This window comes from Carassius carassius, chromosome 39 (genome assembly GCF_963082965.1).
Source record: "Carassius carassius chromosome 39, fCarCar2.1, whole genome shotgun sequence".
In the NCBI taxonomy this organism is placed as follows: Eukaryota; Metazoa; Chordata; class Actinopteri; order Cypriniformes; family Cyprinidae; genus Carassius; species Carassius carassius.
In genome coordinates this window covers 9,193,888-9,215,738 of record NC_081793.1, presented here as the reverse complement: position 1 = coordinate 9,215,738, position 21,851 = coordinate 9,193,888, and the positions used below count along the sequence as shown (strand labels likewise).

At 38.8% G+C, this 21,851-nt stretch overlaps 1 protein-coding gene across 2 annotated transcripts in view; it reads left to right on the top strand.

Moving 5' to 3' along the window:
- The first annotated feature begins 7,913 nt into the window (after positions 1–7,913).
- Positions 7,914–21,851, top strand: part of aclyb (ATP citrate lyase b) — a 45,279-nt gene continuing 31,341 nt past the window's right edge. For both annotated transcript variants that reach the window (XM_059530649.1, XM_059530648.1), the window contains exons 1-9: positions 7,914–8,047; positions 9,648–9,824; positions 9,903–10,025; positions 12,215–12,277; positions 17,236–17,426; positions 18,542–18,621; positions 19,592–19,722; positions 19,816–19,934; positions 21,685–21,821. In XM_059530649.1, the coding sequence (XP_059386632.1) occupies positions 9,666–9,824; positions 9,903–10,025; positions 12,215–12,277; positions 17,236–17,426; positions 18,542–18,621; positions 19,592–19,722; positions 19,816–19,934; positions 21,685–21,821 (1,003 nt within the window). In that variant the 5' untranslated portion in view covers positions 7,914–8,047; positions 9,648–9,665. The remainder of the gene's footprint in view (positions 8,048–9,647; positions 9,825–9,902; positions 10,026–12,214; positions 12,278–17,235; positions 17,427–18,541; positions 18,622–19,591; positions 19,723–19,815; positions 19,935–21,684; positions 21,822–21,851) is intronic.

The following is a 21,851-nucleotide window of genomic DNA, read 5'->3' as shown; positions in this document are numbered from 1 at the left end:
ACATCAAGAGTGCAAAATAGACACTTCCAACCTCACACACACGTATCCACATGCACATATGAACTAGTGTCACTGTAACACACATCAAAGTTTTGTCAATTTGTGAAACAAAATCAATAATTAAGCCAAAATGCAGAAAAAAAGCACACAATGAAGGGGTAAGAGTAAGATAGGGATGGACTAAGATGGGTGGTATCAAATAAATAAAAAGTGGTATTGGACATATTTTTATTGCACAATGGGGAGAGCATTTAACTCTTCATGAGGTAGTTTGCTGGGGAAAGAAACTTTTCTGTTCCTGGCTGTGCTTGTGTTCAGTGCTCTGTAGCACTGACCAGATGGAAAAAGTTCAAGAAGAAGATGGCTTGGATTTGAGGGGTCCATGATTTTCTGAGCCTTTTTCCTCACTATGGAAATACAGTATACAGTTCTTGAAGGGTGGGTAAGGGAGCACCAATAATCTTTTCAGCAGTCCGAACTGTCCTATGTAGTTGTTACGGAATACCACAGGAGGCTGAGGATAACAGGAAGACAGTTTATTGAGGCACAAGCAGAGGAGCGGGTAGTGCTGGGTAAAGTGATATGGAGGATGGTTGTGATGAAGTGATCCGTAGTAGCAGGGTAGAGACGTCAAGGAGGGAGGTGTACCACACACACGCACGGAGATGGCTGGGAGCTTCTGGAGATCGCTGGAGAGAGGTAAGTAGAGATAGAGTTAGCATACAGGTAAAACCTTGTTGTGAACGAGACGCTGACTGGGTGCGTGTGTGTGGTATTTATAGTGCAGAGGTGATTGGATGATGATGAGGGTCAGGTGGAAGTGCTCAGTACTCAGGTGAGGGCGTGCGTTGTGAATGAATGGAGGTGGAACCTGGCGTGTCTGTAATAGTAGCACCCTCCCCACGGCCCGCTTCTGAGGGCCGAGGACCCCGACGACGTGGTGGACGTCCTCTTCCTCTGGGAGCTGGCCGGTTAGGATGACTGTAGTGGAAGGTGTTTAGTATGTTCGGATCCAGCATGTCGTTGTTTGCGACCCATGAACGGTCCTCTGGACCATATCCTTCCCAGTCCACTAGGTATTCAAGTTGTCCACCACGCCGCCGGGAATCCATGATGTCTCTTACTTCGTAGGCAGCACTGTCTTCTAGGAGGAGTGGAGGGGGGGCTTCAGCTTCGCCAGGTTCTGTGGAGGGAGAAACAGAGGGATGGTGAGGTTTCAGGAGAGACACATGGAAAGTGGGGTGAATCCGCTACTCAGGTGGTAATTGGAGTTTGTAAGTGACCGGATTGATCTGCTCAAGGATGGTGAATGGGCCAATGAATCTGGGACTTAGCTTGCGGCAGGGCAGGCACAGGCGGATGTCCAGGATGGACAGCCAGATCTTCTGATTGGGTTGGTATGTAGGGGCCTCGGATCGGCGAAGGTCGGCTGTCATTCTGCGCCTGCTTAGGGCCCGCTGGAGTTGGTGGTGGGCCGCGTCCCAGACCCAGGTTGTCGCACGGAAGTTCTGTGCATACTCGGCCCACCCTAGGAACTGGTTCGAGGAGTTCTGGTGGCCGTGACAGAAGGTACGGAGGAAGCGTCCAATCTCCTGAACCTTCCTCTCCATCTGCCCGTTAGATTGTGGGTGGTATCCGGAAGACAGACTGATGGCCACACCTAGGAGTGAATGGAACGCTTTCCATACCCGGGAGATGAACTGAGGACCTCTGTCTGAGACGATGTCTTCTGGGATGCCGAAGTACCTGAAGACATGGTTAAATAGTAACTCGGCCATTTCCATGGCCGTGGGCAGACCTTTCAGGGGGAGAAGACGACATGACTTAGAAAATCTATCCACTATGACAAGAATGCAGGTATTATTATCTGAAGGAGGAAGATCAGTAATAAAATCCACCCCTAGGTGTGACCACGGGCGATTAGGGATGGGCAGAGGATGGAGCTTGCCTGATGGGAGATGGCGTGGGCTTTTAGAGACAGCACAGTCTGTACATCCGTTCACGTACCTTCTGACATCCGAGGCCATGTTTGGCCACCAGAAGCGTTCCCTTAGCAACGAGAGGGTTTCATTGACCCCCGGGTGACCAGTGCCAAAAGACGTGTGAGCGGAGTGAATGAGTGGAGTGCGCCGTGTCCTGGGGATGTACTGGTGTCCCGGTGGGCAACCCGGCGGGGTGTTGGTAGCAGGATCAGATGTAGGAAGGGTCTCGGCAGACCAGGTTATGGGGCTGATGATGACCTTTTCTGGGAGTATGGTTTGGGGTTCCTCTAGGTTTTCTTCAGCCTTCACGTTCTTTGCCCCTTGGTGATACGAGATGGTAAAGTGGAAGCTGGTGAAGAATAATGCCCAGCGGTCTTGGATTTAATTTTACCTGAAGATACTCTAGGTTTTTTTGGTCAGTGAGAACCAGAAAGGGGTGTTTGGCTCCCTCCAGCCAATGTCTCCATTCTTCCAGGGCCAACTTGATGGCCAACAGCTCATGGTTGCCGATGTCATAATTTACCTCCGCCGGGTTGAGCTTCCTGGAGAAGAAGGCGCATGGGTGGAGGCGACTGGGATTCCCCTGCTGCTGAGATAAGATCGCTCCCACTCCGGTAGTAGAGGTGTCCGCTTCAATGACGAAGGGTCAGTTGGGGTCAGGATGGACCAGGAGTGGAGCGGTCGTAAATGCCTTCTTGAGGGAGTTGAAGGCCTCTGTGGCGGCTGGTGTCCAAGAGAGTGATTTTGGCTTATTTCGGAAGAGACTAGTGAGAGGGCTGGTGATGGCACTGTAGTTCTGGATGAACCATCTGTAGAAATTGGCAAAGCCAAGGAATCGTTGGAGTTCTTTGATGGTGGTAGGAGTGGGCCAATTCCTTACAGCATTCATCTTCCCCTCGTCCATCCGGATGCCACTGCTGTTGATGTTGTAACCAAGGAACTGCACTGAGGGCTGATGGAAGGAGCATTTCTCAGCCTTGAGGTAGAGACCCTCAGGCCTTGCAGGACCTTCGCAACGTGGCGACGATGTTTCGCTAGGCTCCGGGAGTAAATGAGCATATCATCAATGTAGACGAGGACGAACTTATGGAGGAACCTCATGGATAAAATCCTGGAAGACGGAGGGGGCGTTAACAAGTCCATATGGCATCACGCATTACTCATAGTGGCCAGTAGGGGTTATGAAGGCAGTTTTCCACTCGTCTCCCTCTCGTATCCGGATGAGGTTGTAGGCGCTGCGGAGGTCCAACTTGGTGAAGACAGTGGCACCACGGAGATGTTCCAGGGCAGCTGGCACTTCAGGACTTCGCCCGTCTTCCACGAGATGACAGGGTTATGCTGCTTCAACCATGGGCACCCTAGAATGACGTCAGCGGTGGATTCCTCCAGAACCAGCAGATGGATCTCCTCGTGGTGGAGTAGTCCGGTTTGGAGGGTAATGGGACCCACACTATGACGCACACATCTTCTACTCAACGGTCTTTCGGTTATTGTGTGGACCTGGTAGGCTGACGGCATTGCCGTGGTAGGAAGTTTGAGTATACGGCAGAGGGCGCCTGAGATTAAGTTGCCGGCTGACCCAGAATTGAGGAAGGAACTGGAAGAGAGATGTCAGCGGCAGGAAGTGTCACAACAGTGGTGAGTGGTTTCATTTGGTACTTCGAAGGGAGAATGGCACTCACCATGGGACGAGGAGGACGGACGGGGCATACTGTGATGATATGCCTCGGGGATGCACAGTAGAGGCATAGATTCTGGGCCAGCCGTCTTTGTCTTTGAACAGCAAGGCCTGTTCATTCCATCCATTGGTGGCCGCTAGAGTCCTGAACTGAAGAGCATATTCATTGACAGACATTTTGCCCTGTTTAAGGTTATACAGCTTCTCACCAATTGACGAGTCCCAAGCTGGTCTGCCAAAAACTTCTCGGAAATGGTCGATGAAGCTGGAATAAGACTTGATAACTGGGTTATTTTGAGTCCAAATTGAATATGCCCACAGAAGTGCTTTACCTTGCAGTTGAGAAATTACGAATGCTACCTTGGATCTCTCGGATGGGTATAAGTGCGGTTGCATCTCCAGGACCAGCAAGCATTGAAGAAGAAAACCGCTGTAAACCTCCGCCAAACCAGAGTAGGGCGCCGGCCTGGCCATGGGACTGGCGTGCACGGTAGGTGAGGAAGTGCTGGCGTTGTTGGCGGAAGTACTCGCTGGTGTCAGGGATGCGGGTAGAGTGGTGAGTGTCCTACGTAGTGCATCGACCAGGTCTTGAAAGGGGTCTGTGAGGCTCATGCTCACAGAGCATGTGAGAGCAGGGCGTGTGTTGTGAAGGAATGGAGGTGGAACCTGGCGTGTCTGTAACAGTAGTCTTCTAATATCTGATTTTGTAGCTGAGCCAAACCATACAGTTATAGAACAGACTCAGTGTTGGCTGAGTAGAACTGTGTTAGCAACTTTTGTGGCAGGTTGAACTTCCTCAACTCAACAGCCTATGTTGGGCCTTTTTAACAGTGGAGTCATTGTGACTGTCCCACTTACAATAACATATACATTTAGTCATTTTGCAGACACTTTTATCCAAAAAATGTAATTTTGAGCCTCTCTGTGAAAGTAACACAATGTGTCGCTCACTAGTGGATCTCAGACTTCTGGAGGGGATATAGATTTGTAATAGTGAGTGGAAGTAGGTGGGTGTTGAGTCTGTGGCTGTTCTATATGCAAGCATCATTGTTTTGAACATAATGTGAGCCGCAGCCGGTAGCCAGTGCACTTCAGGTCCTTGGAAATGGTGGTGCCTAGGAACCTGGGTTTCATAGACAATTGGACAAGTTTTTGGACCTGCACTCAGTCAGTCATCACCACACCTGCCACGGATGATCACTTCATCAAGAGTCTCAGTCAATCTCCGTTTTCTGGTCTTGTTGTTCCCTACAAAGCTGTTTACCAGACCACTCGCCTTGGAATGCTTACCTGTTGTCATCTTGTCTTCAGTTTCCATCTGTTTTCTGTCACTTCAGGGACACCTGCCAGCACCTGCAAAGAAAGGAACTGTAATACAGTCATTCTGTGAACCTGTTTACTCACCTTGAATATCTGTCATTCCTGCTAATAAAGACCTGGGTGTACATTATCTCTGTGTCATCTTCTGTTATTGTAACAGCAGTATGTTGGTCAGGTCCAGAATATGAAATAACTCTTTTTTTTTTAACTCAATTTTCTTCAATTATTTGATTTGATTTAGGTTTTTATATTGCAGTAACATTGATTCAATCTCAAATGATGATAATTAATTCAAAATGTTTTATAATCTAAAATAGTACTTTGCACTCAACATTTTTCACAGGCTGTGCAGTCTCATGCAAAGCACTCATGTCAAAGCATGGATGGTGTCATTGAAAAACCTTGTGTATTATTATCCAATATTAAACAATGAACCTTTCAGATAAAGTTATTTCAAATATGCGGGTGACATCGCTAAATATTTTTACATGGTCATTAATCAATAAAATAAAAATAATGATGTGCAAAAAAAGTTCCTTTTCCAAATTTTACATTTATGCATTTGCAGACACTTTTTTTAAAATGCATTTTGCATTTAATCATTTAGCAAATGCTTTTATCCAAAGCGACTTACAAACCAGAACAGTAGAAGCAATCAGGTCAACAAGAGAACAACAACAGTATACAAGTGCCATGACAAGTCTCAGTTAGTTTAGTACCGAACGCAAAGCCAGGGTGTTTTTTGTTGTTGTTTGTTTTGTTTTAAATATGAAAGACAAGAAAATGAAAAGTGCTAGTATTAGTTAGTTTATATAAGGTGTTTATAAATAATTGAAATAACTGAAAAGACAAATGGAATAGAGCATGGAAAGAAGAACAACATCTGTTGTTTGGTACAAGAATACATAAAATATACTATATGGGTATTTAGAAATATATACAGATTATTTTGAATACACAGTAAAACTGACATGACAATTTATACTACAATTTATAATTCTAGTATAAACTGACAATTTATACTAGAATTCAACATAAACATCAATAAAACAATAATTAATAATGTAGCTACACAGTAGAACTAAGTGGGTGGAAGAAGTTAAACCAGACAGAGTAATGATATATTCAGATTCAGCAGCTGCACTGTAATAAGTAAACAACCAAAAACAAAATTTTTATAGAAATATACACTTCACTTCAAAATTCTGAACTAGGATCAATCCTGATGGGTACCAGCTCAAAATTCAAGGAAAGGAAATATCTGAGTCATTAAAAACAGCACTGAAACAGAATGACTAACGGGGAAAATATGAGGTAAATTATAAATTAAATGCAACGCAGACAAACAATGGCAAAATACTTGACACAGATAATAAAAGTGGAGATGATTAGGGAGAGTTGGGAAAATGCCCCTCTACTTTTTTCTCTTAAATAACCAACATATAATGTTAAGATCCATTTTTGTTGTTGCTATATGGACTACGTTGACAAGAGTGATGTAGAAGTATTCATTCACCATGAAGCTTATACTGATATCTGAGAGAAAACATATTTCAAAGTAATGCAGCAGGCCCAGAATTCCTAACAACAGCACCAAGTGCAATCATGGTTTCAGGTCCATCCACAGTTTATTTCCTTGTATTTACACACTTACTCCCCTTTCCTTACATGGAGGTGGAAGGTTCACAATAGGCATCCTCACAAATAAGTCACTTTTCCCCAGGCCATTAATTATGTGTGCAATGACATCACAGGAGACCAAAGTCAGGCTTATATTTGCCATGCCAGAGGATGCAGATTTTCCAAATTTCAGCTAATATAAACATACATTATGATGTGGCCAAAAACCTGTGGAGAAATCCACAAGACATGGTTGATAAAATAATAGAACTGTAAGTTCTACTGTTTACTGTAAGCCTACTGTAGTTTTTCAAATCTTTTTTTTTCTAAACTAATTTTTCTTATTTAAAGATTTTTGAAAAACCTGCAGTGAGTTGATTATTTCATCAACAATTTTCAAATTTTGTTTAATGATTCAAACATCTGTAGTTTTCTCTCTAGTCTATTACAATGATGTATGAATGTGGAGAACCATGATGAAAGTTGCATCATGTGTTTTCAACAACTATATTTAATAATTGTATTAACAACTAAACAGTGAAACTATGGGTATATTGTGTGTGGGTGAACTTAAGTAATGTTCCTATGTATTTCATAATAAATGAGTTTTGTGAACCAATGCTTCTGCAAATGCAAGGCTTCTTTAAAGATATGAATGCAATATGCAAAGTTCTGAACACTGGCCAGCCTGTGTTACAAATAATGACTGTTTTGAGTTTTGCATCTAGAGTTTTGAAAAAGACAGGTTCTGTTATCAGTTCAAAAATGATTGTAAAAAATTGTAAGAGTTTCTGGGTGTTCCTGTCCATGTAATGAAGAGACTTTGCAAATATCATTAGTTCATTCTTCCATCCGCTGAAGTTAGGTTTAACCTTTAAATACTTACATCTATGAATATAGTATTTGCACCAAATAATTAAAAAGTCTTGATTGAGTCAGAAATTAAATGTCCGCTTCTGGTGGAATGACCTGCCCAACTCAGTTCGAGCAGATGAGTTCTTAGCCATCTTCAGGATGTGCAAAAAGACATCTCCACTTTCTAACTACCTCTCTACCCTCTAACTCTCTAACTATAAAAATATAAATAATCAAATTTAAAATACCAAAAGAAATCTGTTGCAAGTTTACATAGTTGGGAATGTTTTATTATGGGTTATTATTGAGCTAATTTTTTGTGACCTTGGTGGGTGGTTTTTTTTTGCTGAAGGAGGCAACCCTTGTCGTAAGGCATATAGGCCTACTATTACACACTCCTACACACTCCAATGTTGTAGGTGGCACTATGCACGATTTACAACGCTCTGTATCCTACCAGGAAACTAAAACAAGAAGAAGTAGAAGAAGAAGAACTCCGAGCATCACATCCAGTCAAGAGGGTCCGGCAGCTGGACTGTATCGAGTTTGACAGTCACGAACCTCAAGACCGTCACATTGTGTGTTTTGCCCGGTAAGGTTTGGCATTGTTTGGCCGGGCCGTGTTAACGTCTAAATGCTTTTCCTGAACGCACGACGAACTTTATAGACGACGGTTGTCCACTGTGTAGACAGCGTCGTCGAATATAATGGGAGTGTTTGTCGCGTCGCTAGCAGTGTAGAGCGGTTTCCTAATTGTTAATGTGTGACGGGCCACTCTCTGTCTATTAGGAGATCTTCATATTATCACTCTGTCACCTTATAAATGTTAATGTAGGTAACCAACTCTTTCATTCCAGATGGCAGCCGACTTTTGTCAGTGTTTTGCCACGATTCTGACTAAAAATGTGACTAAATTATAAAAACTATGTGTAGTTTTTATAAAACTACAAACCCAAACCTATTGAAGGGGCTGGGATTATTACCGCTAAGATTCAGGTGGCACCCTAAACTGGTTTATTTTGTACTTTACATATAATGCAGCTGCTTTTATTAAAAATATAGTACCAATAAGAGCATTAGTGTAAAGTCTGTATTTACATTGCTTAATGCACATCTTAATTGATGTCATTTTTTTTGTCCCATTCATTATAAATCACACATTTAGATGTCAGGGTTCCTAGACCGTATGGACTTTTATTTCAGTAATTTATAGGTCCGGATGACTATGGAAGAGAAAAAATTGCCCCTATTCTGTTTTGTAAAATAAGATTTTATGAATCTGGATGAATTTCTGAAAATACATTTATCATACAAGCAGATTTTTTATGAAAATATGATTGGTCACGTTGAAATAATGTGTCATTCAGATGCATGTGAATTTTGAAAGTGGCGTTCATTTCTTTAGCAACAGTTGGCTTCTGGCGTGTTTTATTTAAAAATATTTATTGGTCCAATTAATTTTATTAAGAAAATAAAAGTTATGTAGCATCCAGAGGAATTAACATGACAGTCGACAAGTGTAGTCTATATTTATTAACTAAGATGGACAATTGAAATAGATATTCATTATTTAATTATATCTCATTTAGAATATATGATACATCTGCAAGTGATAGTATGTAGCAAAAATAAGGATGTTTAAAAATTGTCAGATCAAAAATATACAAGCTTTCTGCATTTTCTGTCATGTATGACTATTGTGCATCTGGTGTCATACATAATATGGTAAATGTGGTATCCTAATTATGAAAAAAAAAAAAAAATCCCACAAATTTCGGGAAATTACTAGCACAAAATCAATACATTTTTTAGTGCAAGAAAAATTTTTAAATCCATGGTGGGACTGATTAGAGGACTGTCATCTTATGGCTTCTTTGGTCAGTGTCTTTGTGCTGTCAATCATGTTATAATTACCTTTATATAATATGAAAATAATTGATCTGTGTAATAAACATGACATACTGTAAAACTGTTAATCATGTTTTTGGGCTTTTACCACACGCTTGATGCTTGTTAAATGAGTTATATTTACAGTCTCATATATATTTTTATATATATATATATAGCCAATAGTCTCACAGACTTCACACTCATGCACGAGTGATGCTAATGAAATCATATCAAATGTGCCTGGGCCATTCTAACTGAAATCAGTTTGTAGAAGCCCTGATTTTTTTTCTGTCTTTCTATAGGCAGTGTTCTCGGCTGTGATGTCTGCTAAGGCCATTACTGAGCAGACAGGAAAAGACTTCCTGTATAAATATATCTGCACCACAGCAGCCGTGCAAAACCGTTTCTGCTGTGCTACCGTCACTGCAGACACCGACTGGGCCCGCCTTACGCAGGACCATCCATGGCTGCTAACAGAAGTGAGTATGTGTCTTGGTTTTCTGATCGTAATACTGCATTGTTTTCAGTGTAATATATTTGTCTGTCATTTCATGCAGAGGCTGGTTGTGAAGCCAGATCAGCTGATCAAACGCAGGGGGAAGCTGGGATTGGTGGCAGTTGACCTGAACCTTGAGGGGGTCCAGGAATGGCTGAAATCTAATCTGATGACAGAAATCACGGTAGGCTTTTAAAAAGTTTATTTGTATCTACTTGGAGTAACTGTAATTTACCTTTCAAGTTGATTATGTAATTTCACTATGACCTTAGCTTTTATGTTACAAGCAGGTAACTAACAGTTTATTCCACTGTAACTACAAAACACTGAAACATGCTTTAAACAAATGTGATTTGACTTTCTGGCAGACATTTATATAGATTTAATCCATGTAGCATAGCCACTTTGCAGGTAAAATTAAATAAATTCTTCTTTACATGTACATTTTTGACACTGGAAACAAAATTGAGATCATGAAATAATTAAAAAACAACTGTCAATCATGCAACAACCTTGACCAGAGTTTCAAACCTTTTTGATGATGTCATTACTTTGCTGTTATGTTGCCAGTGTGCCGGGAGGAGCAAACGACAGACACAGTGTGTGTAGTCTCGCATAGCCAGACCTTCAGACTGACGGCTGTAGGTCTGGAATTTATGGCAGCTTTCATTGGCTAAGGCCCCATGGGGCCGTTTGACCGACATGTCAAACAACCAATCACAGTTTGTTTTGCTCAGCATCACGTGTCGGGGGAATTAAAATGTCGCCACAATAACAGACCGGTGTGTAAAACTCTCGTATTTGAAAGATTCTATGCTGCTGTGACGAGTGGGGAAGGGCCCGAGAGCCGTGGGAACAGGAGCGAGGCCGGTGGAGTGATTGGAAATGAGCGACACCTGCTCGACCCACCGGTCTCGAGTCCCACGGAGGAGATGGAAGGATATAAAACGGGAGCGACGACAGTGACGGACGAGAGAGGACCAGGCCTGGATTTTAGTTTGTTTTGGTTTTGTTTGTGCGCGGCAATGGACCGTGAGGGGCTGCCACGCTGTTTTGTTTATTTTGATTATTAAAATCTTATTTGATTGTCCACCCGGTTCCCGCCTCCTTCCCGATGATTATGAAGTTTTAATGCATTACAGCTGCGAACTTTAAATATTAGAGATACTTTTAAATATCCAGTTTTTAGTTAATCCTGATAAGCGCTCGTCATCACAGTTGTAAACACTACGGCTTTCTTCTTTCGTGATGGGGTTTGGTGCCACAGCATATTTGTTTCCAGACAGAAAATTAAAGAACGCGACACACACGTCTCCCGGAAATCCTGTATAATTCATCCAATCCGATGACGACTTCGTCATGCATCAGACGTTTAGCCAATGGTCCGTGGGCATGACGTCATCAGGCTGAGACTACAGTGTGTGTGGTGTTCAGATGGGAAGGGTGTTCAAAATAAACAGGGGATCTGGTTTCCTCATCGTGCTGCGGAGTTTGTGAAGGTGGGGCAGTGTTCAGAAAGGAAGGGTCCAGGTGAGGGGCGGAGTCTATCAGCTGCACGCGCTCCCCTTTCGGGTCCGGGGCACGAGCGGCTTCATCTAGTGGCTTCGTCCTGTCCCGACAGCCATGTCATGGGTGCGATACTCGTCCGGACCGAGGGTCTCGCAGATCGTCACTTCAGCAGCACGGAGATCCCTCAGTGCTCCCTTCCTGGACCCACAAGATCACCAGTGTGCATGCATGGGGAAAAGACCGGTCCTCTCTCACGCCCCAACTCCTGTCCGGGACCTGGCGAAGAGCGGTGATTAAGGGATGGGGTGATGCTGATATTTAGGGGGGAGGCAGCCAACTCGTCACACCAGCCAATCATCAACTGTATCAGTACATCTGCCCTTTCCAGTAAACATAAGAACACACAGTAATCTTGACAACTTAATCCAAATATTTTAATGAAATGCTTTTAAATAACCAAATTAGACAGTATTGTACTATTGTACACAAAGCCCTTGCTATGTGTACTGCATTAAGCTAACTGAGACTTGTTATAGCACTTGTATATCATTTGCTCTTTTGTTGTTTTTGATTACTTCCATTGTCCTCATTTGTAAGTCACTTTGGATAAAAGCATCTGCTAAATGTAAATGTACTCTTCTGCTCTAACACCAGTGCTTTTGTTACTAGGAATTTACATAAAAAATAACTGTGATGGCATGATTTGAAGGTCTTGTTGCATTTCTATTTAGGTGGTATACATTTTTACTTCATGAAACCTGTCTAAACCTGATTTAATAAAAATTTGTTAAATATAATTGAAAGTTTATATAAAAAATTATTTGACATTTGATAAGTGTTTTTTTTTTTTTTTCTGTTCTTCAGATTGGGAATGCAAAAGGGATCTTAAAGAACTTCCTCATTGAGCCGTTTGTGCCTCACTTACAGGTATAACAAATTCAGTTCAATTTTATCTTTATCAGTATCTTTTTTGGGGGTCATTACACACTGTCCCTTCCTTTATATTTTTGATGACACTTTAGAATAAGGTTCATTAGTTAACATTAGTTAACCACTTTAGTTAACATGCACTAAGAATGAACAATACGTCTACAGCATTTATTAATCTTAGCTAATGTTAATTTCAACATTTACTAATGCATTATTAAAATCAAAAGTTGTGCTTGTTAACATTATTCAACTCGCTGTGAATTAACATGAGCTAACAATGAACACCTGTATTTTCATAAACTAACATTAAAAAAGATTAATAAATACTGTAATATATTGTTCATTGTTTGTTCATGTTCGTTAATACATTAAATAATGGTACCTTATTGTAAATTGTTACCATATATTTAAATATACTGCCTTGGCACTCCAAAAAGTCAAATTTTAAGAAATCATTTTGAATAATGTTTCCAGTGATTAATATGTTTCTGGCATGTTATGTTTGGCATCAATTCTTTTAACTCTAACTGGTGCAGTGTGTAGCTTTTTATTTATTAAAGGGGTCATATGATGCTTTTTTTAAAGAGCATTATTTTGTGTATTTGGTGTAACACAATGTTGTAACAATTTTTAAAAAATACTGTACATTATTGTATGTCCTCTATCCCCCGCCTCTCTCAAACACATAGTTTTCTACAAAGTCCCTTGTTCCAACAAGGGATCTGCTCTGATTGGCCAACTGACCCATTACATTGTGATTGGCCGAACACCGCAAACACTCGTCTGAAATACAAAAACCCCCCTTTTCATAATCGTGAGCTTCATCTTTCAAAATAAATGTTAATAATGTGCTTAGTTTTACCATCAGTTCAAGCCTGAAAGGGGAACAGAGTGGTGTGACAGACACAGTGATGAACCTCTTATGTGTTTGCAGTACACAAGACTCCACTGCGTTGACCCTGTGTGTGTGTCTCTCTCTCTCTCTCTCTTTCTCTCTCTCTCTTTCTCACACGCATGTGCACACGACATGCAAAACTCCTTATTTGAACAGTAAATAGCAAATACTTATAACAAAACATACTTACAGTAGTTGAATCAGAAGTTCCAGATTGTCGTAGCAAAGTCAGAATTACCTCCTCTCCTCACCAATGTGCCAACTGAATGCTATGAAAACAAACAGTGCTTAATTTATTAGACCACCTGTTATAAGACAAAAAACAAATTATAGGAATGTCAAAAAAACAACAACTAATTCTAAAAATGTTATTGTAATTTTTGGACATAACAAACTGAAACAACTAAATAGTTTTTATTCACATAATAACAAAAATTATATAAGTATGTGTATATATATATATATATATACATACATACATACCGCGGCGGTAACTGTAATTCAGTCGCGTGTTAAAATCATTCGCGAAACTACCGCCAGGTGGTGCAAAGGGACGGATTGCGAAATGAATGTAATTGTAAGATGAAATAAAAGAAGTAAAACAACAATAACATTGATATAACATTGTAACGTCTTTAAAAAATATTCAAACATTTACAGTGAGTTAATTTTAAACCGTAAGATAGTCTTAGGCTACAGTCTACTCATCAAAAATTAAAAGACCTTTACACAAAGGATCATATGCATGCTATTGTTATTAAACAGTAAATAAATATAAGGCCCATGTATGTATGTGTGTGTGTGTGTGTATATATATATATATATATATATACCAGTGTTTTAAATTATATATAAAAAAAAAAATTCAGCAAACGAAAATAGGTGATTAATCCGTTAAAATGAAACCTATACACGATTCATTTTTTTTTTTTCTCTCACAAACTTAATTTATTTTTTAGCGTGTTTAAAAATAAATAAATAAAGAAAACATGCAGCAAATGAAAAAAGGCGATTAATCCGTTAAAATTTGTTACTCTGGGTTAAAGCTGCAGTCGGTAACTTTTGACGCTCTAGCGGTTAATAAACAGAACTGCTGGCGTGTTGCTGAAGGACATTGTCTACTTCTCTCTGTTTATGTCTATGAAGAATCACAAAGGTACCGGGTTACTCCGCCGCGGTACCCCTGAATCTAAAATAGTCCGAATATAAACACTTATTATAGGTGTACCCTAGTGATTCAGGACAGGCTAAAAACACGGTTTGGAAAATGGATTCATGGTGTACTCGCTTATTATATACATTTTGTATACTTTGAACACAAAAAAAAGTTACGGACCGCAGCTCTGATTGGTTGTTTCTTACCGCTCTCGGTAGAGCCAAAACACAGACCGAATTCTGTTCAGCTGGAGAGGGTTGGGTTTTTGGGGGTAGTTATGTATGGCTTGTGGGGGTCGAGATAAAGTTGTGAATCTCTTGCTCTTTCATATGGACAGTGTATGAGACTTTCAAAGTTGCTGAACCGGTTTATATAGGACTGTTGTTTTGGTTATAGACTAAAAAATGGTCTGTGCCCACGTAAGATTTTTCTAGTTCTAGTCGTTCATTTGTTATATTCAACTAATCAGAGGTTTATATTAAATTTACATAATCAAATCTTAATATATTCCGCGCTCAAGCACATGCATTAAGTTTGCCACAAAGTACATGCAGAAGTAGCCTAATAATTGTGAAAAATGAGAAATTTTAATTATTTATTAATAAACAAATGTTTTCTTGTCTGCTGCAAGATGAAATTCACAGTGCTGGCTCTCTCCGACAGAGAAATGCAACATTCACAGATTGTTGAATGTTGAATAATAAGAGCCCTGTCATTAATGCGCATGAATAATGTTTGCACAAATACTTGCATTTGAATATTAATTCACATTTTGCATTACAACATAAATTATTTTTTACATGCAATTATCCAAAATGAAACAAAATGAAAAAGATTTGTAATGAAGATAAAATAAATAAGAATAAAAGCTCCACATCTACCATCACGCGTGCAGTGCAAATCTTGCACATATTTTACACACCTGAATGAAAATTGGTTTTCTTTTTAACATCCACCGACGCACCACTCAGTTCTCCCGTAGTTCAGAGTGGCTCAACCATCCCCGCGAGTCTGACAGAGACACGCCGTCGAGCAAAGGATGAGCTGAGCGGTGTGATTCTGACTGGAGCCTCCATCACGAGTACAATTCATGCCAACAGCCCGTAATATAACTGCATATTCAGCAAGAATTCATGTTAAACATATTTAGCTATGGCTTGATCAGGTTATAATGACTGCAATAGTTGAGTGGGATGTTAAAAACTATATGAGTTTGTCTGTTTCTTTTACCTATTATTTTCGGGTTAAAGCATGATTTAAATGGATAAAGCACATTTACACACAATCGCTTTAGCAATTATGCATTCAAACAAATGTGATCTTACAGTGCTACTACATTATCAGTAGACTATTTCATTTTGAAATCTTGAAGAAATTAATCGATCTGTTTAGATAAAATAACTGACAAAAATGTACTGTTATTTTCCTCACAAACAAAATTTTCACAGCCGATGGGCTAGTATTAACAAAAAATAAATAATAAAAATAATATATAATAAAAAAAATAAATAAAATAAAATAAAGGTCTTTCCAGCATTAAGGTAATAACATAACAGTTTTTTATCATCTTGTCTGTTATAAGTTTATAACTATATTAAAACTTGTCTTTTCTTAGGACATATGCTATCACCCAGCACTAAAAGCAAGTAAAGAAGGCTCCCTTTAAAATCACTTATGTTGTCAGTTAATGAAGCTCTTTTTTACATTGTGTGCAATTTGTTGATTATAATGAGAGAGTTTGAGTTTAATCGTGAGGACGGTTTATTAATCCCATTCTTTAGAGTTTCAAAGATTTTGCTAAATCGTGCAGGTTTAATTTATTCGTTTCTTGTTTTAGGCTAATTAGGCATAATTAATGTATGCGCTTCACGTTTAAACATGCAACAATTTCTTAATCCGTTTACAGACAAATGTCTTTTTCCCAAGAAGTTATCTGTCAAAATAAAGGACAGGTAACGAATAACAAAAATGCATGTTGTTTTATTAAAGGAATTTTAAAATATAAATTAAAATATAGGCATAATATATGAAAATATTGACATTGCATATTAATCCACGTAGCCTACCCCCCTAAAATAGGCTACCACTTTTAATGCTCAGATGCAAAGTAAACCACAATTTCTTTTGAATAATATAACACATAATTCATATAATATAAATAATACTGCACACCTTTTAAATGTATCAAATCTAAAATATGGTTTAATACCATGTAGCTTAGAGAAAATATAATCACAGGATCAGGCACAGGCTTGACATTTATCCTGAATTATTTGAATTCGTTCTAATAAATGCACATAACTTCATAAGTACCAAACTTTCATCTGTGAATATTACATTTTAAATATATTAAATATTTTAAGTATAGTCTTCTTTCTTTTTTCGTGACTGAAACAGTCAAATGTAACACATCAGCGAGGCAAAACTGACGTCTATTTGTGAAAATGTGCTGTGATGCGCTTGTTTGATAACTTGTGGTTAAAGCACTACTCAGCGGTCAAAAGCTGCAAATGCACTTTACAGACGCCGCGGCGGCAGTACCCCCGGCGGCAAAAAGGGCCTTTTGGCTGTCTACTGAGTGTATGATCTGTTATCCAGATAGAAAAGTCAGTTGATGTTGCCCAGTGTAAACACACCATGTTCTGATTGACTGATCCAATCTGCTTGATCACTGTGATCACGTTAATACAAAGTGTAAACGCAGCCTTTGTTAGACAGTATATACATAGAGAGCCAGAGTTGCGAATGACATCTAATTATTTGGCTTTCATCATCATTTACGTATCTTTCTTTAGAAAAAGTTTTTACAAAATCAAACATTTCAACCCAAAATTTTGGGAATTTTCATAAATTTGGTTAATTTGACATGTCTTTGTTTGCACGTGTAATTGATCTCTCTCACAGAAAGAGGAGTTTTATGTGTGTGTATACACAAGCCGAGAAGGCAGTCATGTGCTGTTCCATCATGAAGGTGGGATGGATGTTGGAGACGTGGACACCAAAGCCCAGAGACTTTTGGTGGAAATAGATGAGAAACTCACGGAGGACATGGTTACCCAGCAGTTACTTGAACATGTTACAGATGAGAAGAAAGAGTAAGTATGCTGATCAATTTCATGTATTTTTTTTTTTCATGTCTGTTAGTTTAAAACTATATTTTAGTTTACTTCTGGACTTTTTGCACTTTCACATTTCAAAGTCTCCCTGAAGAATTTTGATGATGCCATGTTCCTGAAGGAAAAAAAAACCTTTAGCAATGATATACATACACTTTGTAAAAGCTGCAAGTCAGCAAGAAGATGAATCTTATTATTATTATTATTATGTTCTTTTTCTAGCTCAATTAACTAATTGATTTTTTTTTCTTCCAAAAAAATAATGTTGATATTCATCTAGGGCTGTAAAAAAAATATTTTTTTTAAACTGATAAATGAATAATCTTTTGATTAGTTATTTATTTTGATTAATCAATATTTTCTGTATTTTACGGACACAAATATTATCCAACATCCTGCCCAGTGTTGACACTTAGCCACCAAACAATGTGCAAATTGATGGCTGTGAAAACCAAACCAATATGGTGAACATATATACTGTATTTAGACTTTGCATGACATCAGGGTTCTTCTAATCCAGTCCTGGAGGGCCAGGATCCTGCAGGCTTTATTACCAATCCCAATTTAACCCACCTGTCTGAAATGTGCAAGTAATTCTAAACTCCGTAATTTGCTTTTTCAAGTGTGTTTGGTTTGGGTTAGAGCTAAACTCAGCCAGACTCCGGCCTTCTAGTACTGGAGTTGATGAGCCCTGTTATGATGCCTTTACAGCAGGGGTACCTATAAAGTGCAAAACTTCTGTAAAGAAAGTGCCTTTCCCCGTATGATGCAACAATACAGTTTATGTGATATGACTATACATTGATGTTGCAAGCACATTTGTCCTCACATGAGAGGTGCTTTATATAGTGAGTGTTTCAAACTTACTCATGAGCCTACAGTTTTAATGTGGCTTGCCCTCCTGTCACAGGAGTGTGCTGTTTAATGCATTTGAGACATGTTTTCCTCAGTGCAATAACTTACATCTTATAGTTGTAATCCTATCTGTAAATAATACAAATTTATGTCAGTGTTTCCATTTTGCATAAAGGCAAAACCATTTCATGGTGCCTTTATAAAAAAAAACTATATATAATTTTTTATTTTTATTGCAGAGTGCTGGCAAACTTCATAGTGGGTCTCTTCAATTTGTATGAGGATCTTTACTTCACATATCTGGAGATCAATCCACTGGGTATGTGTTTTTTTTCTCAGGACTTGGGTCCTGTTATTTGAATTAATGGTGTTTAAAGGCTATGGACATAATTGATACTTAATATCATGAGGAAAACTGAGCAGACTTGTTGTTTCTTTTCATTTAAATAAATGTAAAAATTTTATTTAAATAAATTGTGCAAGGTGATTTACTAAGGTTTGTGGTAGTCAGTTTTTTTAGACTGTTTTTTGTGCCATAATTTAATATCCAAGAAGCATGTCTTAACCCATTTTGTGTCTTTGTTGTTAGTAGATCACATGCTCATGATTATCATCGGCTCTGCTTGTTTGTGACCCTACACTAATTTGCGCTGCTCTTTTGGCCATTACAGACATGGTCTAGCTGCATCCGTGTCTTTTAATATGTGTATTGTCAGTAGAACTTTCCACTCCCATCAGGGCATTATTGGGATTGCGCTCACGCTAATTTACCACTGTTTAGTAAACTGGTACTGAATGACAAGAGAAAAGTGAGTACTTAAAGGCTGGGACATCAAGCTGACTTCAAAGAACTAGCGGCAACGAATGCCACTTCGGCAGTGTCGGACCAAAAAGGTGCGCTCAAACACACCGCACCGACTACAGCTGACAGCAAACTAACACATGCATTCTGCACATTTGTGAGAAATATTAACTGTCTATATCAGCAGCTATCAATAGTATATATTCGTCATTCAAAGGGAGAAACCGAAACAAAGATATAGGAGATCTACTTAGATTTATGAAATGTATTGGTCAAACTTGGTCAAACTGCCACCGACGTGAGCCCGATGAGCCAACGAACACCCCAAACAAACTAGCCCGACTGTCGCTCGCCATCGGCCGGTTGACCGTCAGCTTGGTGTGTCCCAACCTTAAAGGAGAAAACTCTAAACTGGTACTAAAAACATAAACAGGATGTTATTAACAGAATGCCAATCATGTGTTATTTTCTGTGTGCATATATGCAGTGGTCACTAAGGAAGGAGTGTACATCTTGGATATGGCAGCCAAAATTGATGCTACTGCAGACTATATCTGCAAGCCCAAGTGGGGTGATGTGGAGTTTCCTCCTCCGTTTGGCAGAGAAGCTTATCCTGAGGTACAAGTAGACAAACGTCATGCCATTGCACACAATTACCAGAGAGCAGGTGTTCTTTGGCTCAGATTTGCTTTGTTGCTGTTTTTTGTACAGGAAGCATACATAGCAGATCTTGATGCTAAGAGTGGCGCCAGTCTGAAACTCACCCTGCTGAATCCCAGAGGACGCATCTGGACCATGGTGGCTGGCGGCGGTGCATCAGTGGTGTACAGGTTGTGCTGCCAACATCTTGGCCCTCAGTTAGACATTAGATAAACCAAGGGCATAAATACAGTATGAATATGGATCAGCTATTTTCACAGTGAACCGTTTCAATGCATGTCTCTATAAATGAAAATGAGTCATGTCTCTTTTCTGTTTTTTATTTATTTATTTTTTTTAGTGTATGTGTTAGAGAGTTATAACAGTATGAGATTTTCACGGTATTGCAATAGTCTTAGAAAATGTTCTGGTTTCACAGTATCATGGTATATATTAAACAATAACTCTTATCAGTAACAATGACTCTTAAAAGAATAAGAACAAGTTATTTGAGTGGACAACCTTTATTAAAACAAACTTGAAACCATTTTGAAAGTCCCCTTCTGAAAAAGAATATACATTTCATTTAAAAAAAAAAAACATTAAAAAATAAAGGTATACACCTTGTGTACATATATATCACACTTGTAATTGACAACAACAACATTTTAATTAATGTTTTAAAATGTTATCACATGAAAATTTGACAACTTTTATTTTGGCAATGTTCTGCACAACAGAGGTATACTAAGTTCAGACATGGACAAACATGATATTCCTTAAAAATAATGTTTAAATTATTATAAAGAATATTATTGTTATTATAACTTTGAAGTACATTGAACAATGCTAATATATTTGTCATAATTTCAAGTTAAATCAAACTTTTATTTTGACGGACCTTTTGAGTTTCCGATTTGAAAATGGTTTTACTCAAATAAAACTAAGAAATTTTTATTTAAGTTTTCTTTTAAAGCAGCTATGGTGAGGTTCATGTTTATCTAACTTAGACGCTGAAACCACCATTAGAGTAATGCCTACTTCAGTGTGTATTAGATAAAACGGCATCACTCAGAGACATGCAGAAACAAGCAATTATTTCTATCAGCAATCTCTTCATGCTTCAGATTGCACGTTTTACATGACATCCTCATTATACTGTAAATTCCATGTTAATGAGTTCACCGGGATTCCCTCTGCATCAGGAAATCATACAGCCTTAATTTGTAAGTTTTTATAAATGTGACACACCTTTATCTGCACAGAGGGATGGTTCCCACGAATATGAGTGAAGATATTGTAGAATCTTAATACTTAAAGGGTTAGTTAACCGAAAAATGAATTGATTATGTCATTAATTGATTATGTGTTCCGAAGCTGCACGGAGGTCTTACAGGTTTGGAACGACATGAGGGTGAGTCATTAATGACATAATTTGCATTTTTGGGTGAACAATCTCTGTAATACCTAATACAGAATCTGTATTATTGATGTAGCGTCTACCTACATTTTGAGTAGTAGGGACATGTGCCATTGATGTAAATACGAAATGGCTTCTTTACTTTAGGTTCCCTCTAATAAGTTAAATGTTCCTTTTCTCCTGGTTCAGTACAAAATGTTAGACATCTGGATGTTCTTTGTCTGTTTTATAATATTTGATTAGGGATAATTTATAACAGGGCTGTATATGCGATCATTGTGTGCAGCACAAAGGCATTTAATAATCTTAACATTTAGTAATACATTTTTTAAATGGAATGTTGTATCCATTAACATTTACTTAATGCACTGTGAACTGACATGAACTAAGAACAATTGTCTTTTTATGGCATTAAGAAAGATCAATAAAAATACATTGAAAAATATATTGTTAGTTAATTTAGCTAATGCATAACTGATGTTACCAGATAAGACTTATTATAAAGTGTTGCCCTTGTTTAGTGATACCATCTGTGATCTGGGTGGAGTAGATGAACTGGCCAACTATGGGGAATATTCTGGAGCTCCAAGCGAGCAGCAGACGTATGACTACGCAAAGACTATCCTCTCTCTAATGACCAATGAGAAACACCCTGATGGTGAGTGTGAGACAGAATAGCATGCTTTTT